Source organism: Brienomyrus brachyistius, chromosome 3 (assembly GCF_023856365.1).
Source record: "Brienomyrus brachyistius isolate T26 chromosome 3, BBRACH_0.4, whole genome shotgun sequence".
Lineage (NCBI taxonomy): Eukaryota > Metazoa > Chordata > Actinopteri > Osteoglossiformes > Mormyridae > Brienomyrus > Brienomyrus brachyistius.
In genome coordinates, this window is record NC_064535.1 from 34968208 (window position 1) to 34987726 (window position 19519).

General features: G+C 50.3%; 1 protein-coding gene and 2 long non-coding RNA genes across 8 annotated transcripts; 2 read left to right on the forward strand and 1 right to left on the reverse strand.

Annotated features, from left to right (window-relative positions):
* The first annotated feature begins 3634 nt into the window (after window positions 1–3634).
* Window positions 3635–16443, forward strand: LOC125738300 (calcium-independent phospholipase A2-gamma-like). Of its 2 annotated transcripts, none has more exons than XM_049007144.1 (10): window positions 3635–3751; window positions 4803–5908; window positions 7145–7294; window positions 7596–7747; window positions 7851–7945; window positions 8275–8446; window positions 8586–8643; window positions 8954–9148; window positions 14913–15108; window positions 15930–16443. In XM_049007144.1, the coding sequence occupies exons 2-10, from the start codon at window positions 4856–4858 to the stop codon at window positions 16202–16204; spliced, it is 2346 nt and encodes a 781-aa protein (XP_048863101.1). In that variant the 5' UTR covers window positions 3635–3751; window positions 4803–4855; the 3' UTR covers window positions 16205–16443. The 2 variants fall into 2 exon arrangements, with proteins under 2 accessions (XP_048863101.1, XP_048863102.1); XM_049007145.1 differs by lacking the exon at window positions 3635–3751 and adding an exon at window positions 3858–4290.
* On the reverse strand, window positions 16414–17014 carry LOC125738305 (uncharacterized). Of its 5 annotated transcripts, none has more exons than XR_007396786.1 (3): window positions 16888–17014; window positions 16636–16747; window positions 16414–16552 (listed from the first exon to the last, which is right to left on the reverse strand). It is a non-coding gene; the product is annotated as an uncharacterized LOC125738305 (long non-coding RNA). The 5 variants fall into 5 exon arrangements; XR_007396787.1 differs by having other exon boundaries at window positions 16832–16930; XR_007396785.1 differs by having other exon boundaries at window positions 16636–16719; window positions 16776–16900.
* On the forward strand, window positions 16559–17463 carry LOC125738304 (uncharacterized). Its single transcript, XR_007396783.1, has 2 exons — window positions 16559–16789; window positions 16916–17463. It is a non-coding gene; the product is annotated as an uncharacterized LOC125738304 (long non-coding RNA).
* Window positions 17464–19519: the final 2056 nt, after the last annotated feature.

The following is a 19519-nucleotide window of genomic DNA, read 5'->3' on the forward strand; positions in this document are numbered from 1 at the left end:
CCCTTTATTGCTGATGCAATATACCATGGCACCAGTCACAAGTACCGGTGAAGAGCAGGCCATCAACCGACCTTACATATACACAGACATCACAGTAGGGGGAAGACCGGCCGGGAGACAGGGGAAGTGAGAAGAATAGAAACAAGATAACATGGTGGGAGAGGAGGAGAATAAAAAAACACCCCCCAGAATGCACTCCAGTAGGGAGTACATTGTGGGAACCGAAAAAAACACCTCAGCAACATAAGCACATGGGCACTACACCTTACATAAAAATGACACGACTTGCAACGGGTAGGGGAAAGGGGGTGTGGAGGTGACCCAGCAGAGACAGACAGCCATCCGGTCCTGCTGCCATAGAAACGGCGCTGGTCAGACCCGCCTGTTCACGCTGGGGGTATGAAGCGGCGGAGGCGTGGGATGGGGGGAGGGTAAGTCCTTGGGATTGGGGGAGAGGAATGCAAGAGAGTCTCACTGCCTTGTTCTTCTGGGGGAGTTGTTAGTTCCAGCAGCAGCCTTGGCCAAGGCCAGTGCTGATATGGGGGAGCCAATACTTGATAGAATAAGGTTGTTTGGGTTTCCATGCGAGGAGCTGAAATTTCCAGCTCCTCTAATGTCCGCGCTGATCTCCGCCATCCAATAATTTTTGCAAAGCTGTTAGCTTCTCCACGATGTTATCCAGTTTGCACAGTCTGCACAGTCTGAGTGCTAACAGCTCTGCCCACTCCATCAATCATTCCGGCCAGCCTAGTGGGGCTTTTGAGAGGCTGTCACCGTCTTCTTCAATCTTTGATAAACCAGGGCAATGCCTAATAATCCAATCAGCATAATACCTGTAATCATGGTTCCGAATAAGTAGATTGTCTTCAATGTCCTCCACGGAAAGAGCTGCCAGGCACACGACCCTCCACCGCTCCCATCCGTCCATCGTGTAGCCAGCTGCGTACGTTCCTGCAGGACAGTCAGGTTCCCCCGACCCTAGGCTTCTCGTCGAGAAGATGGTGTCAATTGCGTTGAGAGACCAGCTGATCAAATCCATAATTTTTCGTAGTTTGGAGAGCAGGGCTGAGAGAGTCTCTTCACAGACACAGTATAAGACAGTAGACTAGACGAGACGAGAGGAGCGAAGCAGGGAAGATAAGGGAAGGGAGAGGGTAAGAAGTGCGACCGCCTCCGTTGAGAGCCAAACGAGAAAAATCTTACTACCAATATAGTTGAAGTGCCGAGTTTTTTTTAAGGAGGATGGGGGAGTCAGGGCTGATTTGGTCAACACCAGTGTTGAAAGCAGTCATATGCCCCTGGTCTTCCGTATGCTACAAAACATTTTGCTTTGCATGTTGTTGAAACATTTCACGGCTGACTAAAGTAGTACTTACAGTATAAAGTAACCTGTAACGCTATAGAATTATTCTGAGGGGTGGAATAGCACAGTAACATCATAATATTACCCTTACATTTTCTGAAGATCATGAAATTGTTTTGGGAAAAGGTATGTTTTCATAAGTGTTTTTTTTTAATTAATCAACACAATCATAGGCTATATGATACTAGTACACCTAAGTTTTTTAATCATAAGTCTTAGTAAGGTAGAGCATATTCGTTTAGCATATTTACTCAATTAATCCAGTTCTTTCTGTCATCCTCTGCTCTGAAGCTTGTGGTTGTATATTACCCACATATATCATCGCCTTCTGCTGTTTCCCGCAGACCATACTATCTATACTTAATTAAATGACGTCAGCGGAGCTGGCAATTGAGAGGTTTGCTTTAATTCACCTTAGACTTAATGTCTAATCGTTACATGTTCTTGTCAAACTGAATTTCGAGGGAGGAAATGGAGTAAAATGTATTTTAATTAATTGTCATTTAAATTAGCTTTGAGTATTTTTTTTTTGGGGGGGGGGTGTTTGTTCTAAACACAAATAAAAACAAATCAGCAAAATACCTGTAAAATGATTTTTTATTTAAATTAATAAGACTTTTTTCGATGCATGTGGACCAGGCGGTTTAAATAGTTCACATTTGTCAAGGACGTGACTTTTTGTGCCTTTTTAATAGTGACATGCAATATTATATTTACATCTAACATTAAATGTTATATGTGAAGACTTTGAAAAGTTGTGTAACGTACAATTCATAATAAAGCTGGACCTCTTAGAATTAATGTTCGGAAATATCGGCACCACTGCACGCCCCCTGGTGGTGAACATCGCAGCGCCCTGTCAGGGTCTGAATGCCACAAAAGCTGCGCAGCCCATCTCCGTGTCCCGGATCAAGCCGGACGATCCCCAGATGACATCACAAAGCCCACGCCTCCAGGGAATCCCCAACCAGTCTGACCCTCCCGAATACGGTTACGCGTGTCTGCATCGGTATTTTTCCGGTTTTGCAAAGCTACGCCCTCAGTTGATTCTAGTTGTTCTAATCACTCTTTTAGTTCATTTGATCTTGCGCTCAGATGTGAGATCTTCCTGGTTTATCCTTGAGTTTCAGCGTTCCTGTTTTCCATCTGCCTCCTGAGTTGTTTGACTCCTTACTGCCCTTTTGACTGCCAACATTCACTGACTGACTATCGCTTGCCTTCTGACCACCAATACCAGTCTTGATCCCACTGATCGACCCTGCATATCACCCCACCCTTGCCTGCCCCTGGACTACGACTCTGCGTCCTTGGGTATTGGTTTTGGATTCTCTCTGTGTTCGACCTGGACTGTATTGTCTACGAGCTGCTTTACTGTCCATTAAAGCCACTATAGGTACCCATGAGAGCGTTAGGTATAATTATGCTTTGACTGATAATGAAATGCGAAGGTTTAAAACGAAAACGTTGTAAAATTTTTACCGCAAACGAAGTTGCATTTGCAGTTTCATTTTAATTGAGTCACTGTACTGTGTTGAGTATCGAAAATGATATTAAATTTCAATTCTTTTCTTGGTATCGTATAGAGGTTTGAAAGTTTGAAATTTTGGTATCGTGACAAACTAAACTGGAAAGGAAGAGGATGTAAAGAGCATGCACTGATTACAGTGAGGACTGAACCTCAAAACTTCCGATTTATATCGATTTATATTGGAATTCTAATAAATCCTTTTGTGTTCAAAGTTATGTTGCCATCTAGTGATGGAAACCATTACATTTTTTTGTATATTTTCTAAATTTTTATTATGTAAACTTTACTTAGCAATTAACTTGTTTTAGCCAATTAAACATTTTATTTTAAAGATCGTAATATCTTATTTTAGTTAGGATCCGGAAGGAGATATATTACAATTGTGCAAATGTAGGTTTCCATGACAGCTTTAAAACTATTGTTCTTGAAAAAAAAGTCAAACAAATCTGAAATGTAAATCTTACAATCTCAGATGTTTTGCCAGCATGTTATAGTGTTTGTTTGTTGGCTTGGATGGTGTGAGTGACTGAATGATAATGAATTTGATATTTAATTGTTATTGAAGAACTGTTGGTGACATCTGTCAAACTTTTTTTTCTGCGAACACCGCACCCTGTTCTTATTCTGTTACGCAGCGGTGGCATGTCCCTTTCATCCAATCGCCTGTTGGCATCTTGAGCGGCGCGTAGAAGTCAACCAATCATTGAGCTGTATTAAATACCATTACCGGGTATTCCCCCTCCCTCCAGACCCAGCAGCCAAGTCAAAGCTTCCAGATGAGAAGTTGAGGATTCTTCTCACTGGCGAAGCGCAATAGTTACTAGAATGTATATGATGCCGGAGGAATAATGATGGTAAAGGTATGTCCCATTTCTTTATCCATCATATCGTTATCCGAGTGCCTGGCGAAAAGACAGTAGTCGCGGCTAGCTAGTAGATCTTTAGCTAGCTAATGAAACTTCGCCTGTGCTGGTGTAATGGCTAACAGGCTAGCCACAGCGTCCACGACCGCTACAAAGTTAAACAAGATTTAATTTAACATTTTGGATGAAATTAGGAGCCGTATTTGGATTCCCACTAGAGCCGTATCTAGCTGTCATGTCGTGGCGACTTCGAATACCAGCTAATTATTATTCTGTTTCACACGGTGATTGTAGCACGTTTAGCCAAAGTGCTATTTGTTTTGTTTACCTTGTCAAACGCGGATGAGCTCGGCGCACCAATCGGTGTACGCCACGTCATAGACCCAGCAGGGGTCCTACGGGAGCCGAGATGCTCCTTTTGGGGGGACGGGGCGCGTATCTGTTTGTTACAGGCTAACTCAGCACTTTAAAGCAAAGTCTCTTAACTACTATGATCTCCTAACTACTGCTGGCATGAAAGAGGATTTCTGAATAAAGTGAGTTTTCCTGCTCCTAAAATAAAGATATGTTGTAAGGAAATGCCACAAAAAGAAAACGAACGTTAACACGTTTTCGTAAATCTTAAATGTTTTTTCTATATTACATGCATTTTAATCTATTGACTGTTCTTACTGTATTGACACGTTTATTGAACGTCCACATATAACTTGTCTGCATTCCATTTTAACATGAAGACGAGGTCCCCACTACCAGCTGTGGCATGTCAGGATGCATCTGCTTTCTTTAAATAGCTGCCGGTGACAAATTTAGTTTACATGTGGATTTGACTGATATTAGTTTACTTCAGGGTGCTTAGGTACAATACAGACCTGGTTTAGACTAGCCTGCTGGAAACGGGACTGTGATCAGATTGGGAAATCTTGCATTTTTATAGCGTAGGAATTATTTGCTAGTTTTGCTTAAGGTGGAAATGGCGTCTCATATTTCTGTTATTAGGTATTTTAATATGTGTGTTACCCTCTCTTATTCCATGTTCTCTTCCTCTCAGATGACTTTCTAGGAGACCTGACCACGTGAGAGCCAGCTTTGCGAGCCAAAGGAATGACTGTCCGATGGCTTGTTTCGGTGTCTGTGTTTGCCGTGAGCAGGGCCACTAATGCAGGCCCGGTGTCAGCGCAGTTTCCCGCTCTCCACAGCATCTCAGTGAGGCCCCCTGGAAAGAGGCCCTTCAGTGGGAAAGTTGCTCACTGCCACTGGCCACCATCTCCAAGTCGCAGGGCTCAGGGCATCCATGGATGGTCCTCTAGGCTGCTCGGCCTCAGGCTCTGTCTCCGGGGCCCCATCTCTAGATTGACTTCGTCGGCAGCGCGTGGCTTGACCGGCCTGCGGCAGCGCATGTCACGTATCCAAAGCGCCCTGGGCTCTGTATCCAAAGCTGTCACTGGGACACCCGCCAACCTCGTCTCGAAGATAGGCCGCCTCAAACCCGGGATCGCCTTGGCCGGGAAGGGAGTGCCATTAAACCCAGAGGCCATACACAAGCAGCCGGAGAACGAAACTGACACCCAGAAGCCTCCTCGGGACAGCAGGAAGCCGGCAAAAGATCAGACTGACTCAGACAGGGCAGCCCTGCAGGGCGTACAGCCATCGCAAGCAAACTACTTCCGCGTCAACCTGGATGAGACGTACGACTCTCTAGCCAGCCACGTCAACACGTATTTTGGGAGTGGTGCTGCAGTGGAGGACGGACAGGCCAGCCGGCGTAATTCTGACCCCAGCAGGTCACATGTGACCGATGCGTGCCCCATCCCTGCTCTTGTACCTGTGTCTGACAGTCGCGCTTCAAAGTTGGCCCCCATTTCTTCTTCACCTCTTCCTGCTGCACCCCCGCTGACACTGGAGTCCAGTGCATCACCCAGGCGGGGAATAGGGCAGTACCTGTCGTACCCCGTGCCCAGCGTGCAGGCTTTTCTGGGCAACTACTTTGCAGTGCTGGTCCCCCGACTCCGCCCAGAGCCCAAAGTGATGGCGGGGGAAAAGGACAAGCCGCCCGCAACAGACGATGCTGCCTCCGAGCAGCAGGAAGTCACCGAGGACGAGGGGCAGAAGGCAGCCGACGATAAGGCCAAGCAGCTGCTACTGCAGAGGGAGAAGGTGAGGGAAGGCAGCTGCTGCATGGGGTAGCAAAGGGAGTAACCTTCCCTCTGAGATACGGCTTGAGTGACTCCCATATACTCCTATATGACTTTCCAGGGATACTATTGATTGCTAAGCAGGTGTTTGTTTGATCTTGATATCTGTTTAATAAATGGGTTCATAACAGAGGTGCAGGCAGCCAAATCCGTTGTGATTGAGAGCTGCTTGGGAATGTCATGTCTGATAGCACAGGACAGTGGTCAGAAGTTATTATTAGTGTGGTAACATAAGAAATTGCTTTATGGTTGATTAAATAAAAATCAGTCCTAGAATATGAGTGATGAGCAGGTGATTAAATAGATGACTGAAAGAGTTAATGAGACATGGAGAGTGGCCTCGACCCTGACCTCCGCAGAGCAAGGCCCTTAACCCCCCACTCCAGAGGCGCCACATGTTGGCTGACCCTGTGCTGCGACGACCCCCCCAAGCTACAGACAGCAGTATGTGGTCAGCAAAGAGAAGCATTCCAATGTACCTGTACATGGGCAAATGGCGAATAAAACACATCTGTTGTTGTGAATAGGACTGGAATGTGTCCAGGAGCCGTGAGCTCTGTAAGTTTGCTCAGCTGTCCTTAACTGTAAGGTTGCAAAAGCCTTTATGAACTTAAGGCTATATTCATTTTTAGAGAATACAGGTTAGTACCAAGCAAACCGTCAACCAGCCTTCCAACGCCCATAAAACAAAACATCTAGTTCTCATAATACACTGGGCTGGTTTTGTTTGTATTAATGTTTTGTTGCGTGAAGCTCAGCTACTCGCATCTACTCCATAGTTTATTCAACAGCTCCTGGCTCGATCTGTGAGGTTGGCTTCTGGATCTGTAAGGTTGGTTTCTATATGTGTGGTGGAAGGATATCCATGCTGATGAGGTATATGCTAGTAAGCTGAGCAGAGCTCATTCCACCTATGTGACAAGCAAATATGTGAGTGTGGCAGGCGAGCGCAGCTGCGTGCTGTGTTTCAATAGGTCCCTACAGGACTGTGCGTCTCGTTTTCCCCGTGCCACTAAACAGACATATAGGGTGGACTGTCTGTGCTGTGGAGGTAGGTGTTTAGGGGGTGTGATGGCTGTTTTGGTAATGCAGCACTTACAAGGACAGCAATTCTGACCCACACGTTAGCATGTATCATGCCTTGTTTTGTTGTCCATAACAGATGGCGTTTCATGCATTTGTTGGTTTTTGGCTCTAGATCATAGCCAGGGTGAGTGTGGACAACAGAACCAGGGCCCTGGTACAGGCCCTGCAAAGAGCTTCGGATGTCAAGCTCTACATCCGCAGGGTGGAAGAGCTTAGCTGTCAGCTGCTGGAGTTCCCAGAGACCAAGGGCGTGGCCGTTAAGGTGGGTTTGACACTGCCCGCTCGCCAGCCCCACCCTCCAGTGTGCTGTGTGACTGAACTTCTCTTTCAAACTGCCTGAGGTGCTGTGCTTTTGTACTCTGTCTGCCTGTGAAAATGTCTTTGTTTTTGTTCCTCTTTGCGCAGCCAGATTTTTTTTCTGATCCAAATGTAATATTTGGATGTTTTTAAGGGATAGAGTTCATTGCACCTCCAGTAAATGGCATTTGCTGGTGTTTTACCATGTTCTCAGTTCGTGTTGCCTGAGCAGGTGAGTGTTGATGATTGTTTATCCTCCTGACCAGGAGAGGGCAATCCCATGCCTTCTGCGTCTCCGCCAGGCCGGGGATCCCACTCTGCAGGGTGCTGTGAGAGAGGCTCTGGCCCTCGTGGGATACACAGACCCGGTGAAGGGTCGAGGTATACGCCTACTGTCCATCGATGGCGGAGGAACCAGGTACAAAGGCCTGCCCGGCATCACTTGAGACTGGCGCATCACTGCACTGACCTTTTGACCTTTGACCTGCAGCACTTCATCCTTGGTAACATGGTATTTTCAGGGGGTTAGTTGCCCTCCAGACGCTGCACAAGCTGGAGAGACTGACGGGGAAACGCATCCACCAGCTGTTCGACTACATCTGTGGAGTGAGCACTGGTAGGGGGCCTGGCAATGCGGGATTGGGTCCGTGTGGCGTTCCGGGGAGGTGGGACTGTGTTAGGCTGCTGGCAGTGCAGGAGCAGGTCCGCGTGGTGTTCCAGGGAGGTAGGACCGTGGGACTGTGTAAGGCTGCTGGCAGTACGGGATTGGGTCCGCGTGGCGTTCCGGGGAGGTGGGACTGTGTTAGGCTGCTGGCAGTGTGGGAGCGGGACCGCATGGTGTCCCAGGGAAGTGGGACCCTGTAAGGCTGCTTGTTGGTGATCAAAGTCCTGTTTTGGGCTGCTGAATGCCTGATTTTATCTGTTTCCTTGCCTGTCCCACCACAGGGGCCATCTTGGCCTTCATGCTGGGTGTTTTCCAGATCCCCCTGGAGGAGTGTGAGGAGATGTACCGGCGCCTGGGCTCCGACGTCTTCAAGCAGAACGTCATCGTGGGCACGGTGAAGATGAGCTGGAGCCACGCTTTCTACGACAGTGAGGTCTGGGAGTCCATCCTCAGGTAGGGCATGGCAGGGGGCCCCTTCCGGAGAGCGGCGTAAGGATCGGGGTGGCGTCTGGGTGTGACACGTAGACGGACGCAAGGCTGGTCTTTGGTGTACGGCGAGTGACACCCTCTCCTCCTTTTTTAATGATGGCAGAGAGAGAATGGGCTCTGAACTCATGATCAAAACGGCGAGGAACCAGGGATGCCCGAAGGTGAGCCGCCCTGCTGGGGAGGCTGTGTAATACACCCGTCGATGGTTCTTTTAAACACGACGGCCGTGTGATTATGGCTTACGGAGCATGTGCAGCAATGTCACTGGATAATATCCTGGGCTGGCGTTGCCTGCCAATGTCACTGTGCCTCTCTGTAATGTTTAATCAGTGTCACTGCCGTTAGAACTGCACACATTTAATTTAAGCTGTGTGGAACCTCCTTATTTCAGAACGAGCATTTTGGCTACTTGTTCTGTGAAAGACTAGCTTTGACGTGGACTTTAATTTTTTCTTCAATCTGCTCCACTAGGTGGCAGCAGTGAGCACCATCGTGAACAGAGGGACCCCACTGAAGGCCTATGTCTTCAGGAACTACAACCTGCCTTCGGGGGTGCGCTCCCACTACCTGGGGGGCTGTGAGCACAAGCTGTGGCAGGCCATCCGGGCCTCTTCTGCTGCCCCCGGCTACTTCCAGGAATTCCTGCTGGGGAACGACCTTCACCAGGTACCCCAAGTGGCTCTATTTGGACCTAGAGGCCGTCTGTCTCCCTTACATGGGCTCTGCAGGAGAATTTGCTCACAGGTCCTTTCGCCTCATATGAAGGAGGCTAACAGTGTGGTAGATGTCGGTGCCCCATGTCTGATACCTGACGAAATCGCCTGTTCTTTCCTTGGGTGGCATGCCTTGGGGTTGGGGGTTAGAATCCCTTTTGCTTCTCCGGTCAGAAGCAGTTCAACTAATTGCCGTCTGATTGGCCCATACTGTGCGAGTGCATGTTCCTTGATGGACCCCATGCCGGCCCCCCTCCAGCCCTGTGCCCCCTCCTGATGCAGGAATTGCCTGTCAGCTTTCCCCTCATTGGCTACACTCCTCATAGTTTGCTTCTCCGCCTTCTCCCTCGTGTGCCACATCCGGGATGGATACAGTGATTAAATGGCAGTGTGGAGATGGGCTCACCCCTCGTTCCACTGCAGAGTGGAAGGGGCTGTCGCCGTGCTGGCAATGTGACGGATGACCCCTCACACCTGTAGTCTGATTGGCTGATCGGCGGAGCATTTCTGCTCTGTTTCTGTTGCGAGGCTGCTCTGGTCCGCCCCCCCATACCCCCCCCCCCCCACTCGTTGGCTCACGAACAATCCAGACGTTGCAGAGGATTTTCGGTAAAAAGCAGATTTAATTTCATTGAGGAAAAATAAAGACCCGCTTACTCCCCTTTGACCCTCGATTAGGAGGACCACCATTATCCTTCTGCTGATCTGAGCTGCGTACAGTATCCTTGTAAACTGCCCCTCTCTCCTTATCTTCCTCATCTGGGCATCGTGGGAGCGCAGTGATTCACTTTATTATCGTTCAGAGTGAGGTCAGCTCTGGACTCCTCACAGACTCCATAAGTGCAGGCAGCCAGCGGTTGCCATGGCATCTCCTAAGCAAGACGGACCTGCCCCCCCCCCCGAACCAGCCCCTCGATTTTCCAGAGGGTGAACCTGGTAAGAAACAGCACTGTGTCGCCATGGCCAGTAACAGTCATGTGATTCTACCCTTTATATAGTAAATGGCCCATCAGCTAAACCCCAGAACTAATTTTCAGCCCACTGAGTAGGTCACTGGCCCTGGATTATGCAGAGCCGGTTACTGGGTGAGTGGCTCTAGGGAGTCGTCATTAAGTCACGGACACTGTTATTAAGCCAGCGACACTGTTATTAAGCCAGCGACGCTGCTATTCCGACCACACCCGGAGCTCCGGATGCACAGGCGGATGTAGGCCAGAGTGCAATGCGGTCAGTAGAGTGCCGCTCCGTTTATGAATGTTTTATTGAAGCCACAGGGATGCAGAGACTGAGCTGCAGATGGAGTCCGGGCTCCTGGAGGTGCAGTGTCTGTCCTGCTGTCTGACTCCTCACGCTCATTTGTCCGATGTCGCTGTCCCATGTTAACAACAGAGACTCTTCTCTCAAACCTGGTGTCTCTCTTTCAGCCATAACATTTTTAATAACTGCACTGAAATGTTTTTGGTAATTTTACACGACTTGCCTGGCTGCCTGAAGGTGGCCCCCCAGCTAAGGTTTAACCGCCTTGCCGCTGCTGCCGATGACCCGGTTACGTTCCCGCCTGATGGTAATCCCGGCGATATATTCGGTGGAGCTTTTAAAAGGAACATTTCACGCTGTCATGTTCCTCAGACTCCACGGGAACAGCGAGTCCCCGCTGGAGCCTTCTGGCTTTTGCTGGCCGCGTCTTTGCTGGGGGGCTGGCTGCAGCTTTTTTGCAACGGCCGTGTGCCGCTGCCGTGAGAAACGCCCCCGCTGTCGAGCCGCATCACCTCATGTAAATGCCAGCGGAGCCCATTGGCTTGGAGGCACCTCCGCTTCCCAGCCTCTTATTCTTCCACTTACCTCTGATGTCGTGTTGAATGAAGAGGCATGTTTTTGATTGTCGTCATGAATCCGAGGGGGGGGGGGGGGGGGGGGGGGGTTATGGTTTGCTGCCTACTCATCCATTGTACAGAGGAGGCCGGGACAGTATGATGAGAGGACTAGATAGGAGAGGAAAGGTCCAAAGAATAATGGGCCAGATATCTGCCCACTGTTTAGGGGAAGCATTTTGTCCTCTCACTCCTGAACTACGATTTAGGTTAGATGTTGCTGGCTTTGCATTGTTATAGTTTTGGGTGTGTGTGCCGCTGTTTGGAGACCCTGTGATTTGCCAGAATCTGAGTGGGACGTGTGTTCCACAGCCTGACTCGGTGGAGTGGGACATGCTGGGCTCTGCTGAGCCCCATTGAATATTCTGCTTGTTCTTGGCTGTGATCGTGCCCCTTTCCGCAGGCAAAGGGCTCCCAAAGCTGTCTCTGCAGCGCTCTCTGCTGACGCACGCCGAGCTGCCGTTACACGGCGCCTGGTCCTGCCTCGGGGTGATTCCGGGGTGGCTGGGCCTGATTCTCAGATGGGGCCTCTGAGTGCTCTCTCCTCCCTCCTTCTCAATTTAAGAGGGCAACTTGAACCTCATGGAGACCTTCTGGCCTCAAGATGAGAGGTCAGCCAGAGGGGGCGGGCCAGTACCGTTATGTAATTTGGCAGGGAGACCTTGGACGGGACCCTGAATTTTACACACAGTGAGAGACAGGGCACCAGAGGTATTTCTGCCCCAGGGAAACAAGAAGGACGTTTCACTTTCTGAGAAGGAAGGGCCAAGTACCAATAATTTAATGTTGTTTGTGCGTCAGTTTAATTCTTTGTTTGCTTGTTTGACTTGGAAGGATCCAAAGTAGATTGTTGTAATTAAATGGCAGTATGTAGAATGTCGAATCGGGCTTTTCTCAGTGTGCCAACCCCCCCCTCCCCCTGCCCAACATTTGGTTGTTCGAGCACAAAGAATTGAGATGCTAATTGTCTATTACAGAAATTGTCTAGTACAGAAATTGTCTATTAAGCAGATTTGCCAGGCAATTAAAATGACATTAAATGAATATAGACGGTAACCTGAGCACAGTGTGAGTGTTCCATCACATGTAATTGTGTTGCCTTTGTGAAATGAATCTTCATGAAGAGCCATGTTTTAAAACACAGAAATTCGAAGGCCCCGTTCTGAGCTACCCCCCCCCACCTGACCCTGGAACACTCCACTAACTGCTGTTACTCCCCCCGAGAAAACCCGGTGGTCCCTGATCAGGGGTGTCCCTCAGCCGGCATCTGTCCTTTGTGTCGCTGTCGCTCCTCGTGGCTCCACACTCTCAAAAGACACTCTGTGTGTCTGTGGTGGGTGGGGGGGGGGTTTAGCTTGGGGGGGCTCCTTTGGTGATGCTGAGGAGCAGATGTGTCCTCAGCCATGCAGCACAGGACTCACTCATTTATGTCTGCTACACTCCCCACCTCAAGGGGGAGTTCGCTTTGCGTTCGCACGGCCCTCCTACTCGGCAGTTGACCTTCGATGCCCCCAGGCCCCGCTGTGCAGACCCTCATAACTGTAATCTGACAGTGCCTGCCTCTGGCAGAGAAGGCAAGGGGGGGGATAATCTATTTCTACCCCTGTGGCTGCCCCTGAAGCGCCGATGAGGGGTAATTAGTCAGTCTCCGCAGAGAGGGGTGGGGGGGGTGGCAGAGGCTTGCGTGGTGATCTGAGCTGCAGCCCTGAAGGCATGAGGCATGAACAAAGCCCGACACCGAGTAGGGGTCTGCAAAGCGGGAGTCTGCGCTGCGTGTCCCACCTGTGCCTTTGTGCCATGCCGACGATCGCAGGGCTTATCGGACTTTTTGCTGATTCCGGCGAGGCCTGTGACCCCACCCCAAGGCAAGCGGGCCGTTTGGCACAGCATCCTGCAGAGTGGAAGTGGCTGTCGCCGTGCTGGCAGTGTGACGGACGGCCTCTGCAGGGCCTTTGTGATCCTGGCACTTCGTCATTTACGGCTCGATGCCAGTCCGAGTTCATCCCCGGCGTGACGCCCTTGTTGGTAGAATTGGCTGTAGCCCAAGACGTCTTCCTCCCGGGACGAACAAATACCGAAAAATCTGAATGCAGAGGGTTGCCAGATTTGAAGCTCCCTCTGGCAGGGTGGCAACAATTGGTCTTAGACGTGCGCCAGGACGTCAGCGGGTGCAGATCTTGGTCCTGTGTGGATGGGCTTGTTAGTTTACTGCAGCTGGAGTTCGTAATGAGCCCTGAATAATTCATCGTGGTGGAGCGCGACGCAGCACAAACACTCTCCAGTATCTGACACGAGACACTTGGGCTATTAAGGACAGAGCTTTGGTCTGCAACATCTTGTCGCGCCCCCCCTATCGGTACAGCCAGGTGCGCGCCCCCTCTCGGTGGCCGTACCATGGCTCACTCTGTTTCCTCACACATTTCCTGACAGTACGCATTCAGTTGAGCTTAGGCAGCCGGCCATCTTGGATGTGGGGGAACAGCGGTCCAAGGAACCTCTAGCTCAGAAGAAGTGGGCCATGCTTTATCTGCCAGACACAGATTCAAAGCCGGTGTCACAGCCTTTCACCGCTGCCCGGTAGTGATGCATCCTGTTTGAATTTCCAGCTTTGAACGGCCTTAAAAAGAGCTGGTTATTTGTACCATCCTGGATTCTCGGAATTCAAAAGGAGCAGGGCTGTTCTGAAATTCCCTGAAGGGCTTTATTCCGACGGGAGTCGTACATCTACGTGTCTCCCCCTTGGTGCTCCTCTGCGTCGGGGGTGGGGACTCGGCTGTTTTCCACTCGCCGGTCCATTCCTCCAAATGCCTGAAGCTCTGATGCATAATAACATGGAAAATACAGGGAGGCAGCGTCTTTTTCCTCGGGGAGGTGGGGGCCGCGCCTGGCCGTGGGCTCCTGCACCACTCTTTGGCATCATTGTCCTTTTTCCGAGAAGAGCCTCCGCTGCGTGTCGCTGGCTGCAGTGACGTGGATGTCTCCCGATTCACAGTTTCCCCGGCTCCGGCCCACTGCAGTGCCTCTCCTCGCCCACAATGCCCCCTTTCTGCTTGTTCTCCCTCTTTGCTGATGGGGCTTGATTTCTGTTGTCGCTGCCGTGATTTTAAGGCTTTGACTGATTTCCTGTGAGGGATAACGAGCCTCCCGTGTCCCGGAATTGGGCACCTGCTGCTCTCTGATTTGTTAAAGCACCTTTGTGTCGAGCATCCAGACCATGAGTCATTCGATTGTCATCTTCATCATCCTCATCATCATCAGGGCTTTTTCTGGGCCTACATGACCGTCTGTGACTAACCCCATAGTCACAGATGAGTAATCAGACCGGCTTTGTGGGGTTGGTCATCATTGTCAGTGAGAACGCGTGGCTTGGGCAGATGCAAATGGAGGATGAGCCGCCCCCCAGCTCTCTGTGCTTGGCCCCGCCCCCAGTGCGCCCTCCTAATGAGGCACGTGCCACTTCCTTTGATCCCGCCCACAGCCGCTGGCCGGACCTCCCCCCCCCCCCCCGCATCTGTCTTCATCCCCTTTGGTGTTGATCTGGGTGCCGGCTTCACCTCTCGCTAATTGGTAGCTTCAAAGGCAGTAACACCCCCCCCAATTTTGGTGTTTCCTCACATGAAACACCGAATGTTCCTTCCTCGTGTGGCCCCTGCCTAGGAGAGCTGTGCCGAGCTCTTCCTGCGAGTGCGTCTGTTTATCCGCCGTCTAACTTCAGAGCTGCAGACAAACGCCGCCGCTTGCTATGCACTTACTGCAGACTGTACATTAGAGCATGAGTTACTGTACGGCGCTCCGCGTCGACCCCATGGTCCCCGCCGCTCACCCAGCTCCCCCGGCTCCGTGCAGGACGGCGGCCTGCTGATCAACAACCCGACGGCGCTGGCGATCCACGAGTGCAAGTGTCTGTGGCCCAACACGCCGGTGCAGTGCGTCGTGTCGCTGGGGACTGGCCGCTTCGAGAGCGGCAGCCGCAACAGCGCCACCTACACCAGCCTGAAGACAAAGCTGACCAACGTCATCAGCAGTGCCACGGATACAGAGGGTGGGTGGCTGCCGGGACGAGTCCGCTGAGCATGTGCCGCTCCTCCCCAAAGCTGGCTGTCGTCCTGTGTCAGTGTGTACAGTCCCAGTCAAAAGTTTGTACACACCTACCTATAGAAAGGTTTTGTTCTCTACAATTTAGAATTATTATGAAAACACCAAAATTCCATGTTATTTTATATTCATGTACTGACCAAGGGTGGAGGGGGGAGGTCTGTGGGTTGGGACTGGTTTAAAATCCCTGGGTCGGCTGAGTGATCCCACCGTTGGGCCCTTGACCGCAATACAGTTTGGCACAAGCAAACATCCAGGACACCAGGACACCAGGACGTGTGTTTTTCTGGAAGGTGTAGAGCAGATCTGAAGATGATTCCATGGCTTTTGTCTAAAGTCCGCTTTGTTTGGGGGAGATTAATCATGTTGCTCCCGAATACGGCAGGTCTGTAAGCCTACTTCGCATAATGGCAATTCGCAGGTTAATGTGTCAGATTGCTTCCATACATGAGACTTCACCACAGCATACCTGTTAACCTCAGCCACCATTATGCAAACGCACTGCCAACATTGGGTACTTTCGGTGTGTGGGGTTACCCAGGGCGTCCACAGGTGCTCCTGCGTATTTGCCTGCCTGGTGTCGGGAGGGCTGTGGTTTGAAGGTCACCCTGATCCGACAGTTTCCGCATGTGTGAGTATATTTAAATGTTCATCAGGATAAACGTGAGCACTCAGTCGGCCAAGTGGGTCTCCCCAGCCTGAATTGTGAGGTTCTCCTTAATCTCATCCCTGACCCCCGTCTCCTGTCTGCCCTCCCGACCCCCCCAGAGGTACACACCATGCTAGACGCCCTCCTGCCTCCCGACACTTACTTCCGCTTCAACCCATATATGACGGAGGACGTGCCGCTGGACGAGAGCCGCCAGGAAAAGCTGGACTGGCTGCAGAACGAGGGCCTGCGCTACCTGGAACACAACGAGGACAAGCTGAGGAAGGCGGCCAGCATCCTTACGCAGGAGAAGAGCGCCATCCAGAGGCTGGCCGAGTGGGTGAAGCTGAAGGGGGACATGTATGATGGGCTGCCCTTCTTCTCTAAGCTGTAGGCAGGCTGCAGGAACCCGCCGGAGGGCAGGTCTCGGGGTGCCGGGAGGTTCCCCATGTGGTTTTGGCCTCCAGCCTGGTTGACGGGCCCTAGCTGGCTGCATTCAGGGCCACGCTTCCAGAAGTTTGAAGGCTCTGGATACTTTGAGGACCACTTGAATGCCACTTAGTGTAGAACCCACGGCACTTTGTCATTTTTTAAAGACAGCCTGATATTTCCATATAAACGACTTGCTATTTATTTGGAGTCGGTCTTTGATTGTTCATCTGAAACACATTCTTAGCTGCTTTTCTTCCTCATTTTCCTGTTCACCACTGGCACCTTACCCCTGCCATGTCACCACTGGCACCTTACCCCTGCCATGTCACCACTGACACCCTCCCCTGCCATGTCACCACTGGCATCCTACCCCTGCCATGTCACCACTGGCACCCTACCCCTGCCATGTCACCACTGGCATCCTACCCCTGCCATGTCACCACTGGCACCTTACCCCTGCCATGTCACCACTGGCACCTTACCCCTGCCATGTCACCACTGGCACCTTACCCCTGCCACGTCACCACTGGCACCCTACCCCTGCCATGTCACCACTGGCACCCTACCCCTGCCATGTCACCACTGGCACCCTACCCCTGCCATGTCACCACTGGCACCCTACCCCTGCCACGTCACCACTGGCACCTTACCCCTGCCAGGGGTAGGGTGCCAGTGAAGGATACCAGGTCATGGAGCTGAAGGAACAAGGAAGTGTAGGGAGCGCTGAAATCAGATCCATTGGCACAGGACTGGGGACTGTCATCATTTTGGGATTAGAGTGATTCACCACATATGCGGTTAGTTTATCTTCAAAACATGACACTAACAAAATAAGTAGGTGGAGGAATCTTGGTATGATGGGATAGATGAAGGCTCTTGTTTTTGTTAAATCTGGGTGGGGGGGGGGGATTACTTAGTCTCCTTCCAGTCACAGCTTTTAATTTGGGACTGGAGTCACCAAGCCTTTCATGCTGTGTGAATGCACCTTAATTTCATACCATGTGTTTCATACCAGTTGCTTCCGTCCTTTTGTTTGGTTTTGAATGGGCTAGAAAATCACTTCATTGCATCAGATGTTCAGAGCAGTGATGGTATCTGCATTAACCTCACTCAGGATTTGGTGCTTGGAGTCTACCTAAGCCAGCCCACTGTCTCAGAAATGTTCAGTGCTGGTTACCCATGTAAGTGTGCAATGTGTTCATTAAAAATGGACTAAACACAGCCCTGGGCTCCTGTGTTCAGTGTTCAAAGCGGTCTTTGCTGTCTAGCTTCAGGCGCCTGGGGAGCCTGGATCGTGATCCTGGGGAATGTTCAATCCGCTTCAGAAATATGTGGCCACTTCATTCTGCAAGTCTAAGCGTACCACATCCCATAATTTTCGGCCATGTGGTGTGAACCCGTCGGCCAAATTACAGCACCTCAGCACAGCGAGGGCTTATGGGGCATTTTGTAATCTGGGAAATATGAACGGGATAGGCACTTCTGGGCGCGGCCAAAGCATGACTCCTCTCGCAGACCCTGCGTGTGAAGGTGAGGGACGTCAGCAAAGTTCTCCAGACGATTGTAGCAGTGAAAGGGGGCAGAGAGCCACCCCATGAGCAAAGCAGAAGCTCCGGTCTCCATGGTAACAGCAGGATTATGAAGAAGTCTTAAAACATCAAGTTTCAAGTCTGCCAAATGCCGTAAATGTTGCCGGTTCTAGTTCCTAGAGTTCCTAGTTCCTTGCATCTTTATGAGTGTCCTGTCGCTGTCCTCTAACTTCATGCCTCGCGCCTGTTGGTGTCGAGGCGGGAAGCAGGCCAGGAAAAAATGGGAACATGTAAATTCCACGAAAAATGGAGTGCTGAAGAAGGGGGCACAGACCGAACTCGAGTGCAGCCTCTGGGAAGCACATTAAAAATAAATTTTAAAAAAATGGGAAAACCGCAGTAAAGTCGAGTCCTACTTGCCACTGCTGGATGTTGGATTCTTTCACCTTTTTTTATAAAAAAAAAATGAAATCCTGCTTTGGGCTCAGTTCTTGAAGCAGTTTTAACTGATTTGTGTGAAATTTACACCTCCAGAAAGGTCCGCTTATTCTGAATTTCTTTCTCAAATATCTCGGTAGAAAAAAAGCCCTGTTTCCATTTTTTAATTTTAAGCTGGAGGTGGTACAGCCTGCAGATCTCTTCGCTTCAGCTTTCCCGTTGGGTCTCTGTTATATTTATGAATGTTTAAATAAACTTTTCAAAGTCTCCATGTGACTCCTCTGGGAAGAGCTGTACCATTCGAAAAACTGCACTTTGAATGCATGTCTGAAACCGGTAATTCTGCGAAAAACTGACTTGGGCTTTCTTCAAGGAAGTGTGGCTTTGTGGAACCGCCGCACAGGGCCAAATAGCTGATGAGCTCTCTCTCTCTCTCTCTCACAGACACACACACACACACACACATTAACACCCAAAACTGTATTGTTTCTTTTCTGGTCTTAAGGTATTCAAAAGCTTTGAATGTGATTTTAAAAACACGGTGGTATTATTCAGGGACTCCTAGACAAGCCCACGTGTCTTTGCTGCTGGGAAGTGTGATCACCCAGTCGGTAAGTGTCATGGGGGTGTAGAGGCGCTGTGTGGGCACTCGCTGGGAGCCCTGGGCACTGCGCTGGCTCAGGGCAGGCTGAACGAGCCGCTGTCTTCAGTGATAAAGCGCTATGATGTAACCCCTGCCTGGACCAGCTGCTCTCACTGCTGTTTCTAATCGGGATGCATTTTGTTAGCCTCACGACTGATAAAATATTAATATTATTTATAAAGAAGGCACATGATTGTAATGGAGAAAAAAGTACACCTGCGTGCTTTGGCAACTGCATGATGTAATTTACTGTTCAAGGGAAGGGGCCTTTATGACTGTTACTGAAAATCCAGTGCTCTGAGTACAGTGTCCTTATGAGCTTTGAAATCATCACTGTTGTATGAGTGGCTCAGTGTCTGGCATTTGCACCTGTGGTCATAAGGTCTCCAGTTCAAATCCTGTGTTAGACAATGTAGCCACATCTCTGCTGAACCCCTTGAGAACTGTAGAGGGGTACTGGATGGATGGACAGCTGACCCTGCACTCAGACCCCAAGCTTCACTCTCACCTCTATTTGTGTGTCTGCAGTAAAGAAGAAGAGGATGATGGGGTATGTGAAAAGCACAGTCCAATGTAGCCCCTTATGCGTGCAGCACCCTACACCCGGTGCTAACATCCTGATGGAACCTGGCTTTTGCTGAGGCAGACGCTAGTCTGGTCTCTGTTG

What these genes read in the sequence shown, in the direction of transcription:
- LOC125738300 (XM_049007144.1), top strand. Translation starts at nt 4,856, where the DNA reads ATGACTGTCCGATGGCTTGTTTCGGTGTCTGTGTTTGCCGTGAGCAGG. An exon ending in TGCTACTGCAGAGGGAGAAG is followed by an intron (nt 5,909 to 7,144) that starts GTGAGGGAAGGC and finishes TTTTGGCTCTAG; the next exon opens with ATCATAGCCAGGGTGAGTGT. An exon ending in TGGGGAACGACCTTCACCAG is followed by an intron (nt 9,149 to 14,912) that starts GTACCCCAAGTG and finishes GGCTCCGTGCAG; the next exon opens with GACGGCGGCCTGCTGATCAA.